The following is a 25,362-nucleotide window of genomic DNA, read 5'->3' on the forward strand; positions in this document are numbered from 1 at the left end:
GGGTCAGACAGGGCAGGGGCAGGTCTTGGGCCTGGTCCATAGGTTTCCTCTTTGCTATTGACAGTTAACCTCTGGGGGGACAGCGTCCTCTGGCCTCCTTAAATGGGGTGCGGTGCCCGGGTCAGACAAATGCTGCCTCCACCCCTCGGGCTCTCTGTGCCTGGTCCTCTGCCCCTGCCTTACCTGGGCGAGTGGCAAGTGACCAGAGAAACAATCCCGTGGGGCTTTGGGGGGGTATTCCTGACCGCACAGGAGCCAAGCAGGGTGGGAGGGAAAGGGGAACCCCAGTTACCCACCACATTGCCCCCGGATGTGAGCAGCGGCAAGATGAGGGTGGCAGATTAGCTTTTGCCGCGGCTCCAACCCCACGCTGGCCCTCCCCCTGCCAGGCCATAAGGTCTCTCTGGAGCCCCCTGTCCGGCCTGGGCCTGTTCCCATACTGGAGCCTTCATGATCACCTTGGCCAAGTTCCGGGCACCTGCACTCCCCCATGGCCCACCTTGGCCAGGCTGGGCAGTAAGGAAAGCCGGGGGTGGGCTGCACAAATCCTTTATTAGTCCAGTAGCTACGGGGAAGCTTCTAGCAAGCCGCCTTCTCTCCCTCTCCCTCTCCCAAGCCAGGCCAGGCCAGGATGGCAGAGAAAGGAAGAGTTGGCCGGGCCAGCGTGAGTGCCAGCCAAACCCCGCACTCCTCAGGGCTCAGTCAGAGAACTTGCCCACCCCCTCACCTCCGCTACCACCTGAGGCAGGGGGCTGGATTTCTGCCCTTTCCCTCCCTCCCACCCCCAGCGCACACACTCGCAGGCACACACACACACCAGCAGAAAGACTGGTTTCCTCCAAGGTCAGGACTGGGGTCTCGGGCACCTGTGACGGAGGGCACAACTGTGAGCCACCTGGGACCAGCCCCCGCCTCCCCCCAGGTTTCTGTCCCTCTAAAAAGCTGCTTTAGCAGAGCCCACCCAGGAGCCTCGCCAACAGGCCCTGACTGTGCCCCCTTTCCCCCCCGCACTTGCTATGCACCTCACCTGGCCTTTCTGGGCCCTCCGGCCTGGTCACTGAGGCACTGGGGGAGAGAAAGAGACAGGGAGCTCCCAACTGGCTCAGCTCAGCCAAGCCCCCTCCCGCTCGCCTCCAAGCAGGACGCGGGGGAGCCACCCTTCTGCCCGTGGTCCCGGCCCCTCTGCCGAGGGCCAGTTTTCCCACTCAGTGCTCCTGGGATCATGGACTTGGAGCCACCCGAGACCTTAGGAGCTATCCGGCCAAACTGAGGGGGTTCACAGACGGGGAAACCGAGGCCCAGGGAGGCTCCGAAGCCAGGCCTTGTGACTCCAGGCCCAGTGCCCTGTCTGTGGCCGTGACTTCTTCAGAATGGAAGAGGGCATCGAGGACGGCTCTGAGGGTCGGAGGACCGCATGGGCCGTGGGGAAATGCTCGGACTTGGGGTCAAGGCAGATGGACCAGCCCCCCAGGAAGAATAACCATGGCTGACATTTACGGAGCATTTCCCCAGATTCTCACTGGATCCCATAACCAGCTTGGGGGAGGGGTGCTGTCATCCCCAGGGCCAGGCAGGATCCCACCGGGGGCTTCCTGACCCCCAGCCCAGGGCGCCAATCACGGCCCTCCTTGGGCCCATTCACTGTGGGTAGTCTGCAGAAATCGCGACTTGGGGCCGGTTTCTGCCTCGATTAAGCCTTAGAGGAGTCGGCTCTGGGTCCCTCGGGCCCTTCCTGGCCTGGGCGGGCTCTCACCTCGCACCTCCAGGCGGCACTCGCACTGGGCCTCCCCCTGCGCGTTGACGGCCCGGCAGACGTAAGCTCCCCCATCGAAAGGGCAGGGCTTTCGGATCTCCAGGGTCAGCACCCCCTGCTTGCTGAACATCCGGAAACGAGCGTCCTCGCCCAGGTTCAGCCCGTTCTTGAACCAGGAGATCTTGGGCTGGGAACCGAGGCAGGGGTGGGAGGATGAGGGGGCGGAATTGGCCAGAAACTCCGGGCCAACAGGCACCTCCGTCCCCCCTCCCCTCATTGAAAGGCACTGGGATCCCCCCGTAGGCCCCGAGGACAAGGGCTGAGCTTGGCAAAGGCCCGTGAGGACACCTCGGGGGCCCTCAGCCCGCCCCGTGTGACCAAGCTGGGCCCAGCCGACAACTTATTCTAGTCAATGTGAAAGTGATAGCTTCCGGGGCCTCCTGAAGGGTTTGGGGCCCACGGTCCCCCTTCCCTCTTCCGGAGGCCCTGGGCTGGATTCAGGGTGCCCCAAACCTCCCGGCCCCACCACACTGGGCGAGACGGCTGCTCTCAGGGCCCCGGGACGTACCTTAGGGCTGCCCCGGACGGCGCAGCAAAGGACCGCGTCGTAGCCCGCGATCACTGAGCGGTTCACCAGGGGCTGCGTGAAGCTCGGAGCCTCAGAGAAGTCCAGGGCTTTGTACGTGGGGGGCTGGTACGTGAGCCCTGCAGAACAAAGAGGCCTGAGGGGGTGCTGCCCCGAGCCAGGCCTCTGGGTCCCTCTCCCTCCCCCGCCAAGCGCGGACCCTACCTATCTTGGGGATGAAGACGGGCTCTTTGGTGGTGGCTGCTTTCTCACTGGCGCCCACCATGTTGTGGCTGAAGACCCTGAAGTAGTAGTGGTTGCCCATGATGAGCTCGGAGACCACGCAGTGGGTGCGCCGGTAATGCTCCAGGACCGTGAACCACTCCTGGGAAGCGGAGCCAGTTAAGCGCCTACTGTGTGCCGGGCACAAAGACGGGCATGACCGCAGTTTATCAGAGTGGGGGAAAGATTGCCAGGGAAATGGCGCGGTGCCCATCGGCCCCCAGTGTGAGCCCTCGTCCAGCCCCTGACCCCTGCATGTGAAGGGGCCCGACCGCAGCAGGAGGGCAAGAGTGCCATGGAAGGGTTTGGGGAGGTTCCCCCTGCGCTGGGTGCCACAGAACGGTGAAAATGGGCCCCCCCTCAATGAACCTACATCCTCGGGGGGAGGGGGGGTCAGACCTGCCTGGGGGGCAGGGAGGCTGTGTGCAGACAGACAGACAGACAGACATCAGGACGGGCCTCCTGGAGAAGGCCGAGCTGACAGCAACTCCCAGTGTCAGCGGGTGGGGGGGGCAGTGTGGGGGACGTAGAAGAGGGGGACGGACACAGCCTAAGCCAAGGCAGAGGCGGGAGACAGTACTGGTTACGGAACCCAAGGGGCGGCAGTGAGAGCTGGCACCCTCTGGGCCCAGGGGACCCGCTTTGCCCTGTCAGAACAGGGGTGGCCATGGTCTGGCCTCCAGAGGGGGGGGCATCCCACCCAGCACTGAGACAGTGCCCTCCCCCAGGGCCTTATGGGAGGAGGAACCAAGGCCCGGCCTCACCATGGTCTTCTTGTCAGCCTTCTGCACCGTGTAGCCCCAGAGCTCGGTGTTGCCGTCGTCCTGGGGAGGTTTCCACTCCAGGGCCACGTTGAAGCCCCAGGCTTCAGTGACTCGCACCTCCTGGGGGGGGCTGGGTTTGTCTGTGGAAAGCAGGGCCTGGGTCAGTGCTGAGCCGGCCTCTCCAGCCTCCCTGGCCTCTCCAGGCTCCCCAGCCTCCCTGGGCTCCCCAGGCTCCCCGGCCTCTCTGGGCTCCCCGGGCTCCCTGGCCTCTCTGGGCTCCCCGGCCTCTCTGACCTCCCCGGCCTCCCTAGCCTCTCTGGCCTATCCGAGCTCCCTGGCTTCCCTGGGCTCCCCGGCCTCTCTGGGCTCCCTGGCCTCTCTGGGCTCCCCGGCCTCTCTGGGCTCCTCGGCCTCCCTGGCCTCTCTGGGGTCCCCGGCCTCTCTGGGCTCCCCGGGCTCCCTCCTCTTGGCTCCCCCTCCCCCCCTCTCCCCCCCCCCTCGGCTCCCCCCTCGGCTCCCCCCTCTCCCTGGGGTCCCCCTCTTCCCTCCCAGGCTCCCTACCCTCTCCGGCTCCCCCCCTCTCTACCTCCCCTCTCTCTCCCAAACTCCCCTCCTCTCCCTGGGCTCCCCAAACTCCCCAACCTCCTGGGCTCCCTGCCTCCCCAAACTCCCCTCCTCTCTGGCTCCCTGCCTCCTATGCCCAAGGGCAACCCTCTCTTCCCTTTCTCCTCACTTTCCCTTCCCTCCCCCAAACCTTCTAATTAAGGGCGGGAAATTGAACTTTGAATCCCAACCCACCTCGGGCACAAACCAAAAGGAGGCCTAAAACCCTGGCGACACCACACTTCTCAAAAACAGAAACCCTCCCTCCATTTCTCACTTTAAACCACCTGGGGTCCAGTTCCCTACGCTTTCACCCAAACAAAATTTCCGTCTTTAAAATTACTCTCCCCTCACTCCCTCCCTCCAAGCCCAAGGAAACTCCCCCACTGAGTTCAGCCCCAGGCGGGGTGGGTGGGGTCAGGGAATCCTGGGGGGCCAGGAACAGGAGGGGCTCCCACCCACTCCCTCCCCCGCCAACAGCCACGGGCTTGAGGGCTTGACCTGGCCCCCGAAGCCCCCAGCCGGCTCAGTGAGGGGGCCGTCCCCGAGTGGGCACAGGGGGGCGCCGACCTGGAAGGGGATGAGGATGTTCACGGGCTCGCCCACTTTTCTCTGCACGGTCTGGCGCAGGTGCCGAGGCAGCCGGAGCCTGGGCCGCTCTGTGGACAGAGAGCCGCCTTCAGAGGGCCTGCCCGGGGCTCGGGGAGGGCCCCAAGGACCCAGTGCACGGTGGGAGCCTGAAGGCCGCTGTGTGGGGGAGGGACTGGGAAGGAGCAGTGGGCCAAGGGGGCTTTGATTTAATGGGGGAGAAGCCGCCCGGGGTCAGAGGGTGTCTGGGGTGGGATGGGCTGTTGGAGCTCACCCGCCCTGCTGTGCCCCCCAGCCCCCAGCCAGGGTCTTCAAGCAGAGGCCCAAGATGCCTTCCATGGCACCGGACCCAAGGCTCCAGAGAGAGCCCGGCGCCCACAGATGGAAGTAGAACTTGTCTAGCCCTGCCCCAGAGCCTGCTCTGGAGGCCCAACGGAGGCCCCAATGGGAGGCCCAATGGGAGGCCCGAAGGGAGGCCCAATGGGAGGCTCCAGGAACCACAGCCTTCCCAGGGCCTAAAGGCCCCTCCCCTCCCCCATCCCCTTCTAAGGCTCCGGCAGTCCTGGAATAGTTCAAGCAGGACCCTGCCTCAGCAGGAGGCTGTGCTGTCCCCCTAATGCAGAGGCTGGGCTGAGCCTCTGGTTTTATATTAGAGGGAGGCCCCGCCAAGCTTGCTAAGTGGTAAACAAAGAGACCCCCTGCTCTGCCTCTCCCCCTCCTCTGGGCCAGCTCTGCATTCCCAGGCCACCCCCTCCAGCTGGTGGGGATCCGAGGGTCTGGGGGGACCCCAGGGTCACCTGGGCCTCTTGCTGTTCTGTGGGGACCTGGGATTTCAGGGGGCGGATGGGCCAAAGCCGCTGTCGCTCTGGGGAAGGGAGAGCCGCTGGCCCAGCCCTCGGCACTCACCCAAAATCTCCTGCACGGTGACGGGCTCCTTGGTGGTGGCAGGGGCGCTGGGCCCAGCCAGGTTGTGCGCCCGCACCCGGAAGAGCAACCTGGCTCTCGTGGGGAGCTCCTTCACCAGCAGCGAGGTGTGCTCCGTCAGACTCTGCGAGGCGGCTACCCACTCGGAGGCTGCCAGGGAGAGCGGGATTGTGGGCACAATGGGAGAGAAGGAGGCTGAGCCGGGGGCACGGCTGCCCACCAGGGGCACGGCACTCCTAGGCTGTTGCCTGCTGGGACGATGCTGGCGCCTGAGCATGAGTCACAGGTGGGTGCTGGATGGGGGGGAGGTGCCGACTTACATCCCTCTCTGCAGTATTCCACGCTGTAGCCGTCTAGCCCGCCTGCCCCGACTCGCTCCGGGGGCCGCCATTTGAGGGAGACGGTGCTGTCGGAGACGTCCTCCACACCCAGGTGAGTGGGCTCGCTGGGAGGGCCTGGGGGGAGAAGCCGGAGCGGCTCAGGATCTTGGGGGCAGGATCCTGGGGGCCTGCTGTGTGCCAGGCCCTGGGCAAGGCCGGCTTTTCCTGAATGTTCCCATCCCTTTCCAGCTGCGCCCTTGCTGTCTCACCTTCCCTCTGCCTCGCCAGCTGAGCCCGGGGCCCTTCCTAACAAGTATGTCCATCCAACTTCTGCCTGCAGGCCTCCAGGGACTGGGGGGGGGGAGCTCACTCCCTGCCCTCCTGGGCACCCCCTTCCCCTCAGGGGCTTCCTGATGCTAAATCGGGGGGGGGTCTCCATCTGCCCCTCAAGATCCAGGCAGGCAGTGGCAGGTGGGGCAGTGGCCCAGGGGGCCAGAGGAGAACCCCAGCCCCACCTGCCAGGCCTGATCCCAAACAAAATGGTCACTGTCTGTGGAGCTTCTCAAAGCCTCCCCAGACTCAGCCCCACAAGGCAGTGGTGGAGAAGGGCTGCTCGCCGGGTCCCTCTCGCCCCCGAGTGGCTCAGAGCTCGGAGATCCGGGGGTAAGGAGTCCCAGCTGGCAGTAGCCGGTGGGGGGGGTGGCAGGGGCTCACCTATGGGCATGAAGGGCTGAGAGGCGGGGCTGGGCCGCGACATGCCAATGGCATTGACGGCGTAAACGCGCATCTCATACACCACCCCCTCAATCATGCGCCGGGCCTCGTGGCTCAGCTCCCGGAGCAGGTCAAAATTCAGCCGCATCCACCGGTAACTCTTCTTCTTCTTCCGCTCCAGGATGTAGCCTGGGGAGGGAGGAAGGGGAGAGGGAAACAGAGGGGAGAGCTGCGGAGGACCGAGGGGGCTCTCCCACCCACACTCGGGGAAGCTCGGCTCAGCTGCCTTGGCCTGCCGGGGATCTCCTGGCAGCATCGCTTCGGACACGCGGCTCCCCGTTCCAAAATCGTTTCATTCTCACTTACCCGGCCCGCTTGTTCTGTGAGCAGAAAGGGCTGCCTTTTTGTCTTTATATTGCCAGTGCCTAGCACTGTACCGGGTATACAGTGGTGCTCAATATTTATTGAATGATTGAATGGAGAAGTGTGAGAGAGAATAGATAACATACAGCTAAGAGAACCCAAGATACCTCTCCCTGCCATCTGAAACATCCTCTTCTACATGAATCCCCAAAGATTTTTCTTTTTGAGGAAAAGAACCTATATCTACAAAAATAACTGCAGTAGCTCTTCTCTAGGGGCAAAAAATTGGAAACTGAGGACTTTCCATCAATTGGGGAATGCTGAACAAATTGCAGCATGTGATTATGATGGAGTATTATTGTCCTGTGGGAAATGACAAGCAGGATGCTCACAGAAAATGCTGGGGAGTCCTCCAGGAACTCAAGCAAAGTGAAATGTGCTGTGTACAAAGTAACAGCCTTGTTCTGGGACGGTCAGCTGGGAATGAGTTCGCTGTTTTCACCAGTACCTTGATCCACAACTACTCTGAAGTACTTAAGCACTTATGATGAAAAATACTATCCATACCCATAAAAAGAACTGATTGGGAATACAGATGGAAGCATTCTCTCCTCTCTCTCTCCTTCCCTTTCTCTTTCCCTCCTTTCCTCCCTCCTTCTCTCCCTCTTTCTTTGTCCCTCTGTCTCTGTTTCTTTTCTTCCCTCCCTCCCTCTTTCTCCCTCTCTCTGTCTCTCTTCCTGTTCTTCCTTCCCTTCCTCTTTCTCTGCTTTCCTCTCTCTGTCTCTGTCTGTCTCTCCTTCCCTCCCTCTTAACTTCTTTCTCTCTGTCTCTCTCTGTCTCTGTCTCTCTCCCTCCCTCCCTCTGTCTCCTTCCCTTCTTCCCTCCCTCCCTCCCTCTCTATCTCTCTCTCATTGTTATTATTTCCTTTATTTTTCTTCAGTGTTTTGGGGGGGATCTATGTTTTCTTTCACACATGACTTTTATGGAAAAACTTTACGTAACTTCACATATCCTTTCTTAAAGAAGGCTGGGGGTGGGAATAAGAGAATCTGCAACTCAAAAGTTAAAAAAAAAATTAAAAAGTTTTAAATGTAACTGGGTAAAAATATTAAACAAATACATTTTGTAAGAAGATCCACGTCTGTTCTCAGGACTCAGAACAACCAAGAAGATCACGGGGGATCATGGAGCTCGGTTAGTCCAAACTTTACAGATAGATCTGAAGCCGGAGAGGGAGGACTTTGCCCGAGCTTACATAAGTGGTGAACAGCTGAGTTAAGGTCTGATGGGACCCTCTGACCTCCAAGCCTGGCATTCTTTCCAAATCCCAAGGCAAGGTCGGGAGAGCAGCCCGGTCCTCTGAGGGACCCCAGGCCAGCAACTGTCTATCACTCAGTGGGGATCCTTGCCTTACCTAGGATGGGCTGTCCCCCGTCGTAGGTGGGGGGCTCCCAGTGCACGGTGCAGGAGTCCTCCCCGACATTGCTAATCTTCGGGGCCGCAGGGGGGTCGGGGACCTCTGAAAGGAAAAGCAGATGGTGGATTGTCTTTTCAACTCGGGGGTCCTCGCCCCGCTCCCAGGGCTGCGAGTCTGTCCTCCAAGGGAGACCCTGTACCCGGAGCCCCGCCCTCTCGCCCGTGGTGCCCTCCTTACCGATGACCTTGACAGTGATGTTAACCTGGTCTTCCCCCACGGGATTCTTCACCGTCACGGTGTAGACGCCCTCATCCTCCTTCTCGGCGCCTTCTACCGTGAAGATGCTACGGTCCTTGTGGGTCTCCACACGCACCCGACCTTCGGTCTCACAGAGTAGCTGGGACAGGGAGTGGGAACCAAACAGAGGAAGGGGGTCACTGCTACGGGAGACCCCGGGGTCTTTCCAGCAAAGTCAGGGCCCTGAGGGACTCCAGGGGGTCTCGTTTCCTAGTTCTCTCCTTCCCAGACTAGACCAGGAAAAACGACCCGCCCCCAAGAACCCTCCACAGCTGAGCCTGATAACCAGTCAGCACCACCAGGGGGTCCCTGGGAATGCAAGGCCCCGTGCTGGGCACAATGGGGGGAAGGGCCAAGAACAAGCAGCATGGCTTGGCAGAGAGAGCAAAGGACTTGTCGGCCTTGAGACTCCTTAGCTCTGGGACCTCTCTCTCCTGGGACCTACAGCTTCTTCACTGTAAGAAGGTCCCGATAACGCTTGTGCTACAGGCGAGGGAAACTAAACTTCGGTCTCAGGGCACTGGAATTCTGGGATGCAGCAAGGACATTCAGCTTCTAGTCCCAGCACGGACTAATCTTGGGGAGACCATTGACCCTCATCCACTCACCCGCTCACTTAGGAATGCTTGCTCCTTCATTCACTCAGTCACTCAGTCCTTCATTCATTCACTTATTCATTCACTTATTCACTCACTCACAGGCTTGTTCATTCACTCATTCACTTGCTCGCTCACTCCTTCATTCTTTTAGTCCTTCATTCATTCACTCCTTCCTTTGCTTAATCTCATTCACTTGTGATTCACTGACTCACCTGTTCATTTAGGAATGCTTGCTCCCTCATTCATTCATTCACTCAGTCCTTTGTTAATTCATTTATTCATTCACTTATTCACTCACTCACAGGCTTGTTCATTCACTCATTCACTTGCTCGCTCACTCCTTCACTCTTAGCCACTCCTTCATTCACTCACTTCATTCACTCACTCAATAGGTGAGAAAGGGCTGTGTAGCCCCGCAGGCACTGTTACGGGGCTAGGTTATTGCTGAGCCTGGGGCCCACACCCGTGGGCAGGAGAATACAGTCCTGAGCACCCCCCGAGGGCTTGCCCAGGAAAGGGGAGGTGGGGGGGGGGCTTCCTTCCGGGGGCTGGGGCCTAAATACCCCAAGCTGGAGGGAGGAAGGGGGAGGGGGCGGGGCCCGCTGGGGCCTCTCACCTTCTTCTCAAACACCCACTCCTGGCTGTCCCCTGCTTGGCTGGGAGCCTCTGGGGCCTCGGCGGGGCCTTTGCTTCCCTGAAAGGCAGAGCCCGGATTGAGGGGGGCAGAAGGGGAGCTGAGCCCTCGCAGCCCTCCCGGGAGCCGGGATGCTCCCCTTTCCCCTCGGTTTCCCTTGGCCAGAAGGGCCCGGTGTGTGTCCGTGCCCCTGCACCCCCCCCCCCCCGTGCACGCGCGGGGGCTTGCGGGTGGGGGAGGCACCTGGGCGGCCTTTTGCCAGATGACGGTGGGCGCCGGATCCCCAGAAATGGGCACGTCCAGGCGCAGCTTGTTCCCAGCCACCACCACGATGGTGTCGGGCGTGCGTCCGGGGCAGTCCAGGTGGATCTTGGGAGGCTCTGAGGAGGAGACCCGGGGCGCTCGTGGGGTGGGGCAGGTCCCCAGGAGGGCAGCGAGCATTGGAAGGGGAAGGAGGGGGCTGGATTGTCCGAATGGGGAGGGGGGGCGCTGCCGGGGCTTCCGAATCCCGGACCAAGTAAGGCTGCGCTCCGGCCCCTTGGCGAGGGCCGCCTCTGGTGGTTACATGGGACCCGCCACTCTGCTGGGCCTGAGGGGGCCCCACCCGCAGGGCGCGGGGGCTCCAGGAGCTCCGTGGCGGAGGAACCCTAGCTTTCCTCTAACGCCTGGCCCAGGGAAGGCACAGAATTGGGGGGGGGGGCTCGGCGCCCCAGGCAGGACTCTCCCAAGGTCCCGCCCGGCCCTGCGGCTGTTCCAGGAGATGGCGCTAAGAAAGGGAAGGGGGTCGGACTCTCACCTTGCCGGGGAACAAAGTCGATTTTGACCTCTGAAAGGGAAGAAAGGAGCGGGAGAGTTGAGAGGTTCCCTCCAGCCCGGCCGTCGAGCTGGGGTTGCCCCTCCCCCCCCACCCCAGAGGTCATGCCCTGCCAGTGGGTGCCCAGCGCCGGGACTGGCAGTGCCAGGCTCACCCATGAAGTGCAGCTTGGCTGAGAGGTTACAGGCGAAGCCCTCGGGCACAAAGCTGTAGTCGGCCTCGTCGGCCGGGGTGACGTCATCGATGGTCAGCTTGTGGACCCTGAGGGCAGAGGTTCTGCTCAGGGGGGCCTGGGAGCCCCCAAACCCCTCACGGATCACCCCACAAAGTGTAGACCTCTCGGAGAACCTGGGAGGCTGGGTGTGCGTGGAAGCATCATATTTCCACCTTTTTTGTTTGTTTTTCTCTCCTTTTGATCTGATTTTTCTTTTTTTCTTTTTTTTTCTTACAGCTTTTTATTGACAAAACATTGTAAAACCTTCAGTTCCAAATTTCCTCTCCTTCCCCACCCCTCCCCCAGATGGCAGGCAGTCCCATACATGTTAAATATGTTAACGTGTGGATGGATATTTATAGTTCTCTTGCTGCACAAGAAAAGTAGGATTTTTTCTGATTTTTCTTGCACAACTTGACAAATATGGAACTATGTTTAAAAGGACAGCACATTAATCTATATTAGATTGCTCACTGCCTTGGGGAGGAGAGAGATAAGGGAGGGAGGGAGAAAAATTTGGAAGAGTTTTACAAAGATGAGTGTTGAGGGGCAGCTGGGGGAGCAGGGGAGGGAGCACCAGCCCTGAAGTCAGGAGGACCTGAGTTCTAATGTGACCCTAGACACTTAGTACTTCCTACCAGTGTGACCCTGGGCAAGTCACTTAACCCCAATTGTCTCAGGAAAAAAATTAATGGTGAAAACTATGTCTACATGTGTCTGAAAAAATAAAATACTATTGAGAAAAAACGATAGACTCTGATCCCTCTTCTCCCTCGTTGTCCTAAGAGCAGGGTGGGCAGGGGCCCAGAGTTCTCAGGCTGTCCCCCTGCTACCGACTCACCGGCCGATGTGGGACACCTTGATGCGGCTGTCGGGTACCAGCTCGCGCCCGTTCTTTAGCCAGACCCCCTTCACGTTCTCGTCGGACACTTCACACTTGAACACGGCCTGGTCCCGAGCCCCCACCGTCAGGTCGGCGATGCTCTGGTACACCTCCAGCGTCTTCTCTGGGGGAAGACAGTGGCTGGTGTGAGCCCTGTGGGACCCATGTTCGGGGCTCCCACACTCAGGGCCCCAGGCCTCTGTTGGGGCTGGGAGGGGCTCCCCGCCGCTCTCACCCTGCACGATGAGTTCCGCCACGGCCTGGCCCCCGCTGGTGCGGACGGCGTAGTGGCCACTGTCCTCCAGCGTCGCTTCATTGATGATCAGGTGGTGCTTCCGGCCATCCTTCTTGAAGCGATATTTGAAGGTCTCCTCTCGGGTCAGCTCCACTCCGTCTTTCAACCTGGCCCAAGGAAGCTGGTTGTTGTTATTGGGGTGGTGGGAGAGGGGCCCGAGGCACTGGGTGGGCCACGGGCACATGGTCCGGCCTGAGGCTACTGAACGAGAAACTGGATAACTTTGGGCGCACAGGATGCCAGCCCCCACCTCCCAGGGCTTTCAGGACTGCCTCGTCCAGAGGCCGAGGGCACAGATGGCCGCCACTCCCCCTCCCATCCCCCAGGTCCCAGCCTTGCCCCCCTTCCTGCAGCAGCTGCCCCAAGCCCAGGCTCACCATTTGACAGGGGCTCCCTCCTCAGACACTTCGCACTCAAATTCTACCCTCTGTCCGGCCGTGACCATCTGGTCCTCCAGGACCCTTGTGATCAGCACGGGCGGCTCTGCCGGGACGTAGCGGGTCCTTGCTCAGACCCAGCACCTCCCCGGCCCCCCAGGTACCTCCCATCTAGCACCAGCCCTTCCAGGTAGGGTCGGACCGGACCCTGGGCCGCTAGGGGAAGGACATTAGCGGACTAGGGAGCCTGCAGAGGAGGGCGACCCGGACCTCAGGGCCCCTCTGGTCCGAGTTATTTCACACAGGAAGACATGGAGGAAGAGAGGAAATGGTAAGGGAGCTCAGAACTGGGCCATGGAGGATCAGCTGGGAGTGGAGGATGCTTAGCCTGGGGTCGTTGGGAGCCGGGTGGGGTGAAAAGATGTAAAAGTGGCCGGCCCTCCAGAGCAGACTGGGACTGTCAGCTTGGGTCTCCCTAGAGCAGAGACCGGCAGACGGCGGGAGAGCTTCTGAATCCTCGGAGTCACCCCACAGTGGGGGGCCATTGGTGGGGCTCCCTGGAGCGGGTCAGCGGGCCGGTGACAGCCGGCTAAGAGAACGGTATTTGGGGGGACGGGGCCAGACGGCCTCTGTGGGGGAGTCAGAGAGGGCCCTGGCCCCCCACCCACCTTTGACAAAGAGCTCCGTGCTGCACTTGTCCCCATTCACCATGCACTGGTAGGCAGCATCGTCCGCCAGGGAGCACTGGCTGATGGTCAGCATGCGCTTGTTTCCAGAAGACTCAAAGATGTACCTGATGGGAGGGGGCAGGCGGACCCTGAGGGGACCAGCTCTCCGGGGGAGGAACAAGAACAGGGAAGGGGAGAGACCCTGGGGAAGTGTGGGTTTGGGATTCTCCTCCTAGGGCCCGGAGGGACCTTCCAGACCACGGGGTCACAAGCCTTCTTTGTCAGGTGGGGTTAATGGGCCGGTCCGCCCTTCCATGTATCCTTGCTCAATCAGGCCCTTCTCAAGAGCTGCAGCCCACCCCAAGTCCTCATAGCCCGGCCCAAGCCAAGAACTTACTTGCTAAAGGCCAGACGGGGAGACGACCGGTTTCAGAACCGAATAGGAGAGACAGATGCGCAGAGAAAAAGAGACAGAAGCAAGGGTCACCCTCACCCTCTGGCCATTCTCTCTCCCCCATCTCCCCTTCCCCCCCTCAGGATGCCCCCACCAGTGCCCACCCCCTTCCCTGCCAGTGGACGCACCTGCCAGTCATCTGAATTTCCTGCCCATTCTTCAGCCATTTGACCTCAGCATCAGGGTTGGCCAATTCAACCACCAGCCGGATCTTCTGCCCTTTGTTAACCTGGTAGGCGGGGTCCAGCTTCTTCAGAAACGCTTTTGGGGGACACAGAGACAGCTCAGCTTCTCCGGAGGGGCCCACCCCCTACTCTGACCAAAAGTGTCCAAAGTGGGTGGGGACCGAGACAGATGCTGCCCCAGAGTAGTAGGGGAGCGCTGGGAAAAGAGTGCCGCCTTTGGATGCTGGCTGACACTTGCTAGCAGGGTGGAGACCCAGAACCTCGGTTTTCCCAACTACAAATGAGGGGAATAAAACCAGATCTCACAAAGATTGTTTTGGAAAACCTTGTAAAACCCTTAAAACCAGAAACAGGGGCTTTAAGCTTGCTAGGACTCAGTTTCCTCCTGAATAAAATGAGGATTTTTGGAACAGATGATCTTGGGAGGCCTCCTGCACTCCGGGACCTCTCAGGAGCCTCTGCTTGGGCACCCCTCCACCCTCACCTGCCTCAATCTATTTGGCATTTTCTGCTTCTCTGGGTACATAGGGCATCCCCCGGGGAGTCTAAGTGCCTTGAGGTGAAGGGCTGTCCTTACATGCCCCCACCCCCACCCCATGCCTTCCTTTGCACATAGAAAATGCCATTGGAGTGAACTGAACTGAGATCAAGGAGATAGATTTGGTTGTAAGTGACCTTAAAAGGTCAACCCCCTTATTTACAGCAGAGGAAACTGAGGGCCAGAGAGAAGCGACTTGGCCAGGCGGTAAGAGGCAGAGGTGGGATCAGCTCTGAATCCTGAGTCTGGCCCAGGCCAAGGGATGCTCCAGTGGCCGACTATGGCTTCCGGGCTATCCGGGGAGGGACTGTTCGGACCCGGCCACCCAGAGTGCAGGGCGTGGGACAGGCCCACTGACCTGCATGGCTAAGTGGGGCGGGCCAGCAGCAGGAAGGAAGACTTAGAACCTTTCCCTCTCGGGAGAGCTGAGCTAGGAAGAGGATGAGCTCTTTGGGAGGCTGGGACAGGGAGGCTGCTGGGAGGCAGGAGTGGGCAGTGGGCAGTCCTACCTTCACTCTTCTTCTCTTCCTTCTTCATGCCCTTGAGGCGTTTTAGCATGCCCCGGAGGTCTGTGACCCCATGCTGGAAGGCAATTCGCTCATACTCTGAGGGAGAGGCTGTTCGGAGGATCTCCCACACATCCTCCTCTGCTGGGGCCTCCAGCTTCGGGTCCCTGGTGCCAACAGACAAGTCCCATAGAGGAGCCCCTCCCCACGGTACCCAGCCCTCTCCTCACTGTGCTCCGGGATACAAGAGCCCCCACCCCAACCCCAAAAGAGAAGCCTCCTCCCCCTCTCCCAGGTGCCCGAAGACCCTCCCTCCAATCTCCTCCACCACACAGTGGTTGAGGAAGAAACTCCTCTAGAAGACAGAGGTTGGGAGGGGCTCCCCGACAGAGGTCAGGGAAGCCGAGGTGGGGGAGACTGAATGGAGGCTGTGGTTCTGAGGCTTCCTCCCCAGTTGGGATTGGGACAGGAAGGAGGAGCGCCTGGTGGGCTCCAGTTTGGGGAAAGTGAAGTTGTTTTGGGGCTGGCTTTTGATGTCCTGGTTTGGAAACGCCATCTGGGTCCCTCTTCAGCTTCGGGGGTTTGGGGAAAGAGCTTTGCTTTCACACAGGGAGGGGAGTGTTCATGCTGGGCTTGGTTTGGAATCTGGACCACAGTGAGACCCAAGGGATGCCTCTGAATAAGTCCCAGTTATTCAGTCAATAGGCCAATAAGGCTGAGGCTACTCACCTGGATGTTCGAAGGAAGCTACTGTACTCCAGGTATGGGTGGGCAAGATAGGAGAGAGAAGGAAGTGGGATGTGTTAATATCATTTATGTCCCCTGTGGCCCCACTGGCCCTCTTACCTCCTTGACATCCCCCAATCCCCCAAGTGAAAGCCATTTAAAAAAAATTTTTTTTTTGCTTTTTTTTCCCTGAGGCAATTGGGGTTAAGTGACTTGCCCAGGGCCACACAGCTAAGAAGTCCATTTATTTTTTAAGGGACCGGGATGAGCTGGATCTGTGATTTCATCGGGGTAGGGAATTCCCTCTGCCAGTGCAGATCTGCCCCTTAGCATCTCAGAGAGTGCCTCAGAGGGCACAGGCCCGAGTCACGCGGCCGATAGGAACGTCTTCCACACTTCGAAGGCTCTCAGAGCCATAGGACATGCTGCCTCTCAGTAAGGGGGGAGGGTGGTTACGAGGCATAAACTAAGACCCCCGGGGAGTCCTCCTCAAGGACAGCCTTTCCCCTCCTCTTCCCCCAAACCTTCCCCCCTCCACGTAATGTCCTCACTCTCTGCGTGGCGGAGACGTCCACAGCGCCGGCGGCGGCAGCACAAAGGGGAGGATGGAGAGCAGAAAAGGAGGTGAAAAGGGAAATCGTCAGGTGCTCGAGCTAGGAGACCCCTTCTCCCACCCCCACCCCCATGTCCGCTCCAGGCAGACTGAGAAAAAGAAGGTCGGAGTAGAGAACGCTGGAACGATGCTCAAAGCCTGACGGGAAGGGCCGGGGAGCTGCCTGGGCGCCCCCGGAGTCCATCAGCCACCGAGGATCCAAGGATGCTCACTTTCCGCGGCGACTCGCGTTACGGGTCCACAAAGCCCCGCCCACCCGCGACCTAGCCCCGCCCACTCGCCCACCTGGCGCGAGAGGCAGGTAGAGCGAGGATGCTAAGGGGCTCCGGGACGGCCAGGCAGGGAGGCTCCCCCCGCTGGGGGGCGGGGCCTGGACGCGGCTCCCAACTTTGCCCCGCCCCTCGGGTGCTGGCTCACCTCTTCTTCAGCAAGGAGGAGAAATCCAGGCTCCCGCCTTCGTCGTGACCGTCTCCACTGCGGAGAGAAGCCCCGCCCGCCCCGGGAAGAGTGAGGCTGGAGAGGGGGGCCCAGGGATTGGAGACGTAGCGAGGACCCTGGGGAGTTACGGAGGCGGGGCCGCCAGGCCGGCCTCCCTGCCGGAGCCCCCTCCCTCCGTCGCCTCCCCCCTCCCCTGGGCCGGCCGAAGGGCTGGGCGCGGATACCTGGTCCTCCGGGCGCCGCCGGGCAGGCTCCTGTAAGGACCAGCGTTCGTTAGGACCAAGCACCTCATCGCACAAGTGAAACAGAGGGGGCTCTTTCCCCGGGGCCCGCCCGCGCCCCCCATTACCCCCCCCCCCGAGATCACCGCCCGGGCTGGGGAGAGGGTCCTTAGGGAGCCCCCCGGGGACCCCTTGATGAGGGGAACTGTTGGTTTCATTCCTTCCCACCCCCACCCCCCAGGGTCAGCCTGGGCCGGCTGAGGGGTTCCCAGGGGGCCGCGGTCAGGCTTGGCCGGGGACACCTGGGGCGCAGCTGGGGGCGGGGGGCGGGGGGCGGGGGGAGGGAACGGTGTTCACTCACGGGCGACGGAATGCCGAGCGAAGGTCAAGGTCGGCAGGACCGATGGCCTCTTTGGGGGAAGGGGGGAAGAAGGGAGAGAGAAGACTGTGCACAGGGGAGCCAGAGAAGGGGGGCTGAAAGCCCTCCTCCTCCCCCTCCTCCTCCTTCATTGTCCTAACTTCGCATCGAGGAAAGGTGAAAGAAATCCTTTCTACTCTGACCCCGGGTCTTCCCAGTCCCCCGCCCCCCCCCCGGAAATTTCATGGGGGTTAGAGCTGGCAGGACTTTGGGGACCTCAGAATCGGAAGGAACCTCAGAAGCCACCTATCACCTGCTCATTTGGGACTTGACAAGGACACAGCTAGCGGCTTAACCTCCAAGGGCCTCAGTGTGCCCCTCTGTAACACGGGAAGGTTGGACGCAGTGATCTCTAAGGCTCCTGAAGACCCTCAATTCTATGATCCTAGGACTTTGGAGAGATAACCCTGGGAGTAGCTATAAGGGCAGGATTAGAACACAGCACTCTGACTCCAAACTGGAGCTCTTACCAGTGCCCCATCCTGTCCCATTACTTCTTGAATCTGTCCCCTGGTTTCCTGCTCCTTCCCCAGGGCAGCAGAGACTAGAACATAACTGAGGAAATCTGGGGCGGTTTCATGGAAGAGATGGCATCTGAACTGGCTTCAGGGCTGACCCTTGTATGTCCCATTTCCCTTATCTCCCCTCTCGGTGCCTAGCATGGTGCTAGGTCAGTGTCAAGACTGGGAGAAGCCTGAGAATGTTCTAGGGAGATAAGGAAGGGGGGAGGACAAGGACCCGCAGCCGCACGGGACAGACTGAGTGGGACTTTGTGCCAGGCAACAAGCAGTTTAAAGCACCTACTCTGTGCCAGACACCAGCGTATCAGCTGTCATTCTCTTGACTGGTAATAATAGAGTCACATCTGTATAGTTCTTAACTACATAGCCTTATGAAAGATCACATTCTCCTGTATTTTTAGAATAGGAAAGTGTGATCTTGGGCAAATCACTTAACCCCAACTGCCTCACGCGCACAAAAAGGAAAGTTCAGAGATTAATTTCACACAGCAGAATGTTAGAGCAAGGATTTGAGCTCTGGCCCTTTTGCCTCCAAGTCTTGGGCTCCCTCTGTTCCCCGGCAGGGCCTATGTACTCACCGTGGACTGTGAGGTTAAAATTGCAGCTGTCAAACTTCTCCTTGGTGGAAACTTCGCACCGGTAGCCACCAGCATAGGCCGCCTGGACTTCGGAGATGTGCAGCTCGAAGAGATAGACCTGGAGGGTGAGGGGTGAGGGGTGGGAGTCAGGGGCAGACCAGGGGAGGGGGACCAGGATGCTCATTGCAGCTTCCTCCCAAAGGAGGCTCAGTCATAGAAAAGGAGGCGCGGGCCCCCCTTCCCTCCCCCGGCCTCTAACCTTGCTGGCCCGGTCATAGCTATCGTGTAGCTGTAGATTCTTCCCCACTTTGCCGCTCAGGTCCATCCACTTCCCCTTGAACCACTTGACCACGGGGGGCTTCAGGAGGCTGGCCCCGGCTACTTGGGCTGAGAAGGTGATGCTGTCCCCTGGGAGGGAGGAAGGGATGAGGTGAGGAACAACCCCAGGGGCTTTCATTCCCCATGGCAGGGACGGTGAGCTATGAGCCAGAAGACCTGGATGTGGATCCCAGCCCCGATTCTTCAGGGCTTCGTGACCACAGACAAGTCACTGCTTTGTGCCTCAGTTTCCCCATTTGTAAAACACGAATAATGATACCTGTATTGCTCACCTCAGGGAATCATTTTAAGGAAGGTGTTTGCAAACTCTAAAGCATTATAAGAAGGTACTGATGACAATGTGTGAATGAATTGTGGGTGCTCTACCACAGGCTTCCCTGGGTCAGTGCTGAGTGAACGACCAATTTGGGAGGAGCCTCTGGACTTTGCTAGGCTGGGCCTCGGACAACAGGCTCAGAATTCATCACTGGGCCTGTATCCAAAGTCTTTCTAGCCCAGTGGGGCCTGCCAAGACTTGGACTACAACTCACATTGCCTTCAAGTACCTAGGGTCAAGAGTCATCTCAGAGCCACCCTACCTTCTCTCCCTTCCCCCTGACCCCTCAGCCTCATTTCCCCCAAATCTGCCTCATATCCTAGAATTTCTGGTTAGAACTCTCACCATGATGTGTTATTAAAAGAAGAAGTTAGTGGAGGTAAATGAGTAAAGGTTGCTCTTTTTGTTATTCAGCCCCGTCACCAATAAGCACTCACCCACAGTCACCTCACCATCCTGGGGCCGGGTCACAAAAAGCCCAATGGGATCCTCCGAAACAGCTGCAGAGGTGGCTAGAAAAGAACCCAACAAGTTGATCGCTCTCAGCCTTCAGCTGTAAAAGTCTCTCTGCCCCCCAGCCTCAGACCCACATCCTCCCTTACCTTCACTCTTGGGAGGGCATCTTTCAGACCCTGTAGTGGGAGCATCGCCTGGGACAGGAGGCTCAGAGGGCAAGGGTCCCTCAGGTGGGGCAGGGGCTCCATTGGGGGTTGGAACAAGATCAGGCTTTTCTGGGTGCAACCAGAGTAAGAATAAATTTAAGGAGGAAGGTATCTAATTTTAACATCTACTATCCTGTGTTCCCACCCCATATTCCCAGAAGTCATGGACATCTTGCAAACCTGTCAAACTCACTTAAGCCTTCCTGTCTCCCCTTCTTGACTCCCCTATTTTAATTAAAGGCATGTCTCCCCCTAGATATTCGAGCTTTAAACTTCCAAATCAACTTTGAATCCTCCCTAGCCTGCTAACCAAAGCCTGCCAATTCTTCCTTTGAAATAGCCCCCTTCCTGGACTCCTTCATCTGCAAAAGAACATAGGGAGATCTCTTCTCATATCTCTTCTCTGGGGTCAAGCTAGTTCTTTAGAATTTTTAGTTTCAATCATTTTGCAATTGTTGCACTTTCTAGTTTCATTGTTGTCATCATTTTGTATATTGTTTTCCTGGCTTTGCTTACTTCACTTTGTATCAATTCCTGATTAATTATGTAAAAAAAATTATCTAGCTCATGCCTCTCCGGTATAAATTTTATGATAATGAAAAAGAATTTAATTCCACATCTTGGTTTTTTAATGAAAGCATATACAGACACACACAAAAAAGAAAGAAATAGCCCCCTTCCACTTCCATAGCTCCCACTCTAATTCAGGCTTTCATTATTTCTCATTTAGACAATTGGACTAGTCTTTCTAACTGGCCCTCCTACTCACTCCTCCCTCTAAACACACACATAATACCAGGATGCAGATGATGATAATAATCTCTACATAATACTCTACGTTTGTAAAGCACTGTACATGACCTTCTGATCCTCACAATAACCTTGGGAGAGAAGTGCCTTTACTATGGCCATTTCACAGATAAAGAGGTGGAGAGAAGTCAAATGACTTGCCCATTGTCACCCAGCTGGTCAGTATCTCACAAGGGATTCGGACTGATTATTCATAGTCCAGATCTGGCTCTGTAACTACTAAACCACCTAGATCTGAGAAATGCCATGTTATAGGAGCAAAGCGATCAACTTTGGAGTTCTGGGGGGAGTCCCCAGCCCTGAAACTTCTAAGTGCATGAGGGTGGACAAATTACGTCTTGTCTCTGAGATTTAATTTCTCTACCTGTCAAATGGAGGTGAGGAAACTAACCTTCAGATAGCTTCCATTTCTAAATCTATAATCCTGTACTGTGCCCCAGATGATCCCAAATATAGGTTTAAGGGAGAAGCTAGATGGCACAGTTAAGAGAGTGCCGGGGCTGGAGTCACAAAGACATCAAATGTAGTCTCAGACGTTATCTGTGTGACCCCGAGCAAGATTGTTTGCCTCCGTTTCCTCATCTATAAAATGAGCTAAAGAAGAAAATGGCAAACTACCCTAGTGTGTTTGCCAAGACAATACCAAATGGGGTCACAGAGAGTTGGACATGACTGAAAAATGACTCACCAGTAACAAATATAAGTCTGACCATATTTTCCCCAGCTTTTTCTAGCTATCTCCTCCTACTGGTTTTTGTTAGTCGTAAATAGAAAAGCTGATGATTTTATAGAATTATCTGTAGAATTATTAATGTAGAATTAACTGAGTTACCAGTGATTCCAATGATTTTTTATTAGAATTAGATTTTTTATTAGAATTGCTTGTCTAAGCAATCCATCATATCACTTGCAGATCAAGAGAATTTTGCCTCCTTTTCACCTTTGCTTGATCCTGTAATTTCTTTCTTTTTTTTTTCTTTTTTTGCCTTTTTTTGCCTTTTTTTGCCTTTTTTGCTATTGTTGGAATTTCTAGAACTAACCAAGCCATTGGAATGACAATAGACTCCCTTGATTTAACCCTCATCTCAGTGATAAGGCAAATAGTGTTTCCTCTCTTCCTAATAAGGTTGCCATTTGATTTTAGGTACAAAGTACTTATCTCATCAGAAAATGGGCTATTTCCCTCATGCTTTAAAAAAAAATGAGTGCTATATTTTGTCAAAGGCATTTATTGATATAATAATATGATCTTTATGATTTGGGTGTGATTTGCAATAATATTTGCATTTGATTTATTATTATGAAATCTATTCCCCTGCTCAATAACCTTCAGGGGCTTCCTATCGTCTTCTAGGATAAAATACAAACTCTTCAGGCTAGCCTTTTAAGTTCTTCACAATACAACTTCTACCTACCTGTGGAGGCTTATTTTACATCACTCTCTATGATCACATCTGCTCTGTGTTCCAATATCTCCTTTCTTTCCTCATACATGTGCACAAATCTTTTTCTTTGTCCAGAATCTTCCTCCAAAACTCAGCTGAGCCGTCTTTTGTTATCCACTTGTTAGTGTCCTCACATTACCTTTACATTTCTTTATCTGTCTAGATTACATATTCTTCCTCCCCAGGAGAATGTCATCTCTCTGAGGGCTGAGGCTCTTTTCTACATCTCCATTACCTAGCAGTGCCACGGTAGGAATAGGGTTAGTGTCTGAACCTGTGATTTCTTTGGTATAGGATGCTTTAGGATGAAAAAACTCTCCCCACCCCTTTTACTTAGGCCTTTTCTCTGTAGCTTAGCATCTTAAACATTGAGCGGTTACCCCTCTTTCCTGGGGATGAGTTTCTGAGCCCCAGGAAGCCCCCAGGTCCAACTTGTGCTTCTGGTCCAGGCTGAGCCCTGGGACTCGGAGGGGCAGGTACCCAAGTGGAGGCAGGAGACCCACCCTTGCCTGGGAGAGTATGTACAGAGCCCGGAGGCGTGAGATGGAGGGAATGGAAGGCCACAGACCTGCTTCTTTGACCTTCAGCTCAAACTTGACCTTGGAAGAGCCTGCAATGACAGCATACACTCCCTGGTCTTCAGGGCTCACTTTGCGCACGGTCAGCGTGTGCCTGGTGCCTTCAGAGGTCAGCCCATACTTGTCACTGGCCGCTAGGTCACTGCCGTCCCTCTGCCAGCGCAGCTTGAGACCCACGCGCTCGGTCTCAGCTTCGAATGATGCAGAGCTGCCCACTGCCACCTCCGTTGTTTTGGGCTTCTTGCTAAATGCTGAAACTGAGGAACAGTTGGGAAATTCGCCATTCAGTTTTAGGAAGCCCCCTCTTTGCCCACTGATAACCTGCCCCCGGAGCGGTCCCTTAATTCCCCCTACCCCAGTCCCAGCTCTCCAAGACAGGTCTGACCTTGTCTGTCCTTCCACAAGTGGCTGGTTATCAGCACCAGGCCCAGAGAGGGATAAATTTAGCTAGCTCGAAGCCAGCTATCGAATTTTCCCCATTTTCTGATTCTTCCCTCCTTGCCCAGGAGAGAAAGTATTAGATTAGCCTGCAAGGGGGAGGCTGACTTGTGGGTGCTTGTACTCCCACACTAGAGTAAGTCCCCCCAAGATCATAGTACCCCACTGTGGCGGGGTTCCTGCCTTCTCCCTGACCCACCCCCACCCGCCCTGAGGATCTCCTTCCTCTAAGTCTCTGGGGGCAATCCCTCAGACTGATGCCTCCCTTTAGACGCCCCTCAATCTTCTCTTTTTCTCCCTCATGATTCCCACCATGGACACCTAAGAGTTGGCCATAGGGCCCTTCCCCAAGGCAGCTGGAGGACTGGGGGGGGGGGAGGGTTACGGGGGAGAGCCAGCTTTTGTCACTTCCTCTTTGTGCAAGATTCTTCATTTGGGAGATGAGGGTCATCCTATCATCCTAATTTGTACTGCTCCATTGATTCAACTGTATCCCACTCTTTATGATCCCAAATGGGCTTTTTTGGCAGAGATCCTGGAGTGGTTTGCCATTTCCCTCTCCAGCTTATTTTACAGATGAGGAAACTGAGGCAAACAGGGTGAAGTGACGTGCCCAGAATCCCACAGCTAGTGTCTGAGCTCCATTGGAACTCAGGTATTCCTAACTCCAGGCTCCTAACAGAGCCACCTTGCTGCCCATTATGTGATTCTATCGTCCTTCACCATCCCATATCAGTCTTTTTTTCCTTGGCCTCTGGGCTGGGGGGAAGGGGCAAGGAAAGGGGGAGGGGGGAATGAGAATTCCAACCAGGCCTGGAATTTGTCTAAATTTATCTCTCTGGGCCTCAGACTGATAACGAGCCACTGGGATAAGGCTTGGGGGGCTGGGGAGGGGGAGTGACCAAGACAGGTGCCAGGAAGCCGACCCCTGGGTTCAATAGCCCCTTCCCTAGCATCAGGCTGAGGGGTCCTAGACCACCCTCCACCCCCCCTCCAGCTCAGAGCTCCTCACTCCTCCCTAGCCCTATTGCTGGGTGACCTTGGAGGGGTGAGGGGTCTAAGAGTGAGGAGTATGGAAAGCGACAGGAAAATCAGACTCCACTGACCTCTCCCAGGCACCATGGGGGTAGAAGATCGGGGACAGGGGAACCAAATTTAGGGTTCTCGGGTCATACTCTATCCTCCCCCCAGTGGGTATCCACAGGTCTCAGCTCTATTCCAAGAGCCACACATGGCATGGGGGAGGCTGGGTTACAGCATGGCAGAGGCCGGAATTGGCAGAATAGAGCCCCTTCCTCTTGGGGGCTGTCTGCCTTATAATGTTATAAATATAATATTTTATAGCATATATATATATATATACATCATTTATATACATAAGGCCATATACTGTAATAAATATAACATTATATACATTTATAGCATGATATAAATATAAAAGCTCATATCCTGTAATAAATATATACATATATCTAACATTTTATATATATATATGTAGATATAAAACATAAATTCTCATTATACAGATGAGAATACTGAGGCAAGGAGACTAAGGTTCTTGCCTGACATTACCCCCTGCCAGAGCCTGGATGCCTGGGATCTGGGGCTCATGTAGCTGAGGAGACCCGGGGACCGTCTCATTTAGCAGATGAGGGAACTGAGGCTCAGAGACAGAGTTTGACTTGTCCAGAGATACCAGCTCCTAAGTCCCGGTTTTCCAGACCACACACCCATCCCCAGCTGGCAGCGAATGCCCCCCAAAGGGCTGGGAGGGGGCCAGATCTCTGGCTTCGCCTTGTGTTCAAACCCTCCCAGCTCCCTCCTCCCTGCTTGGGCCAGCCAGGAGGGAAGAGTGGGGAGGACTGAGAAGAGGGGAGAGGTCCCGGGCCCATTACCCATGTCCCTTCTCTGGGGTAGCAGAGTCTCACAAGCCCCCGATCCCCATCGGGATCCCCTCCCGGCCCGGCCCCTGTGATCCCATCCTGACATCCCTCCTCCCTCCTCCCCTCCAGGTATCTTTACCTGTTTTCTTCCCCAGCTCTGGCATCTTGAGGGGTCTCCTGGGAGCTGGGCACCCACCAAGACACTGGCCAAAGGACGGGGAGTGGACAGGGAGGGAGGCCACCGGTGCCTCTGGGCCTATAAAGCCCTACTCCCCCACCTCCCAACCTGCCCCCAGCCTTATCTCAGGGGCCTTATCGGCTGTGGCCATTGTAAGGACTAAATATAGACAAATTCCAGGGAGCAGAGAGCCCCCCTCCCTGGGGTGGGGAGAGAGACAGGGCCAGGAAAGAGACAGGGCCTCCCCCTCCCATCTCCCTCTTCTCCAAGGTCAGTGACCTGGACCCACTCTCAGCTCAGAGCTTCTGAGCTCAGGGTCCTAGACCTCCTCCACCCATCTCCTCCAGCTCAGAGCTCCTCCCTCCTCCCCAGCATCAGGCTGAGGGGTCCTAGACCTCCTCCATGCCCCCTCCTCCAGCTCACAGCTTCTCCCTTCTCCCC

General features: G+C 56.9%; 1 protein-coding gene across 1 annotated transcript; it reads right to left on the minus strand.

The window, feature by feature from the left end:
* Positions 1–532: 532 nt before the first annotated feature.
* On the minus strand, positions 533–24,996 carry MYBPC3 (myosin binding protein C3). The gene is made up of 34 exons (XM_031943574.1): positions 24,883–24,996; positions 22,413–22,679; positions 19,530–19,658; positions 19,365–19,439; positions 18,532–18,680; positions 18,273–18,390; positions 17,117–17,165; positions 16,759–16,788; positions 16,514–16,570; positions 16,035–16,037; positions 15,487–15,507; positions 14,761–14,924; positions 13,657–13,789; positions 13,472–13,474; positions 13,075–13,199; positions 12,407–12,512; positions 11,970–12,136; positions 11,693–11,858; positions 10,792–10,898; positions 10,620–10,649; positions 10,067–10,203; positions 9,806–9,883; positions 8,531–8,690; positions 8,291–8,395; positions 6,514–6,702; positions 5,800–5,934; positions 5,462–5,629; positions 4,446–4,626; positions 3,365–3,581; positions 2,544–2,703; positions 2,322–2,458; positions 1,754–1,940; positions 1,028–1,065; positions 533–866 (listed from the first exon to the last, which is right to left on the minus strand). Exons 1-33 carry the CDS (start codon positions 24,905–24,907, stop codon positions 1,055–1,057), a joined length of 3,789 nt encoding a protein of 1,262 aa, XP_031799434.1. The 5' UTR covers positions 24,908–24,996; the 3' UTR covers positions 533–866; positions 1,028–1,054.
* Between the last annotated feature and the right edge of the window lie 366 nt (positions 24,997–25,362).

This window comes from Sarcophilus harrisii, chromosome 6 (assembly GCF_902635505.1).
Source record: "Sarcophilus harrisii chromosome 6, mSarHar1.11, whole genome shotgun sequence".
NCBI lineage: Eukaryota > Metazoa > Chordata > Mammalia > Dasyuromorphia > Dasyuridae > Sarcophilus > Sarcophilus harrisii.

Coding starts and splice junctions, on each gene's coding strand:
- MYBPC3 (XM_031943574.1), bottom strand. CDS start 24,907: ATGCCAGAGCTGGGGAAGAAAACAG. Junction 10,899..11,692: donor AAGGTGTCCCACATCGGCCG/GTGAGTCGGTAG, acceptor CTCTGCCCTCAG/GGTCCACAAGCTGACCATCG. Junction 1,941..2,321: donor CCGTCCGGGGCAGCCCTAAG/GTACGTCCCGGG, acceptor CTCGGTTCCCAG/CCCAAGATCTCCTGGTTCAA.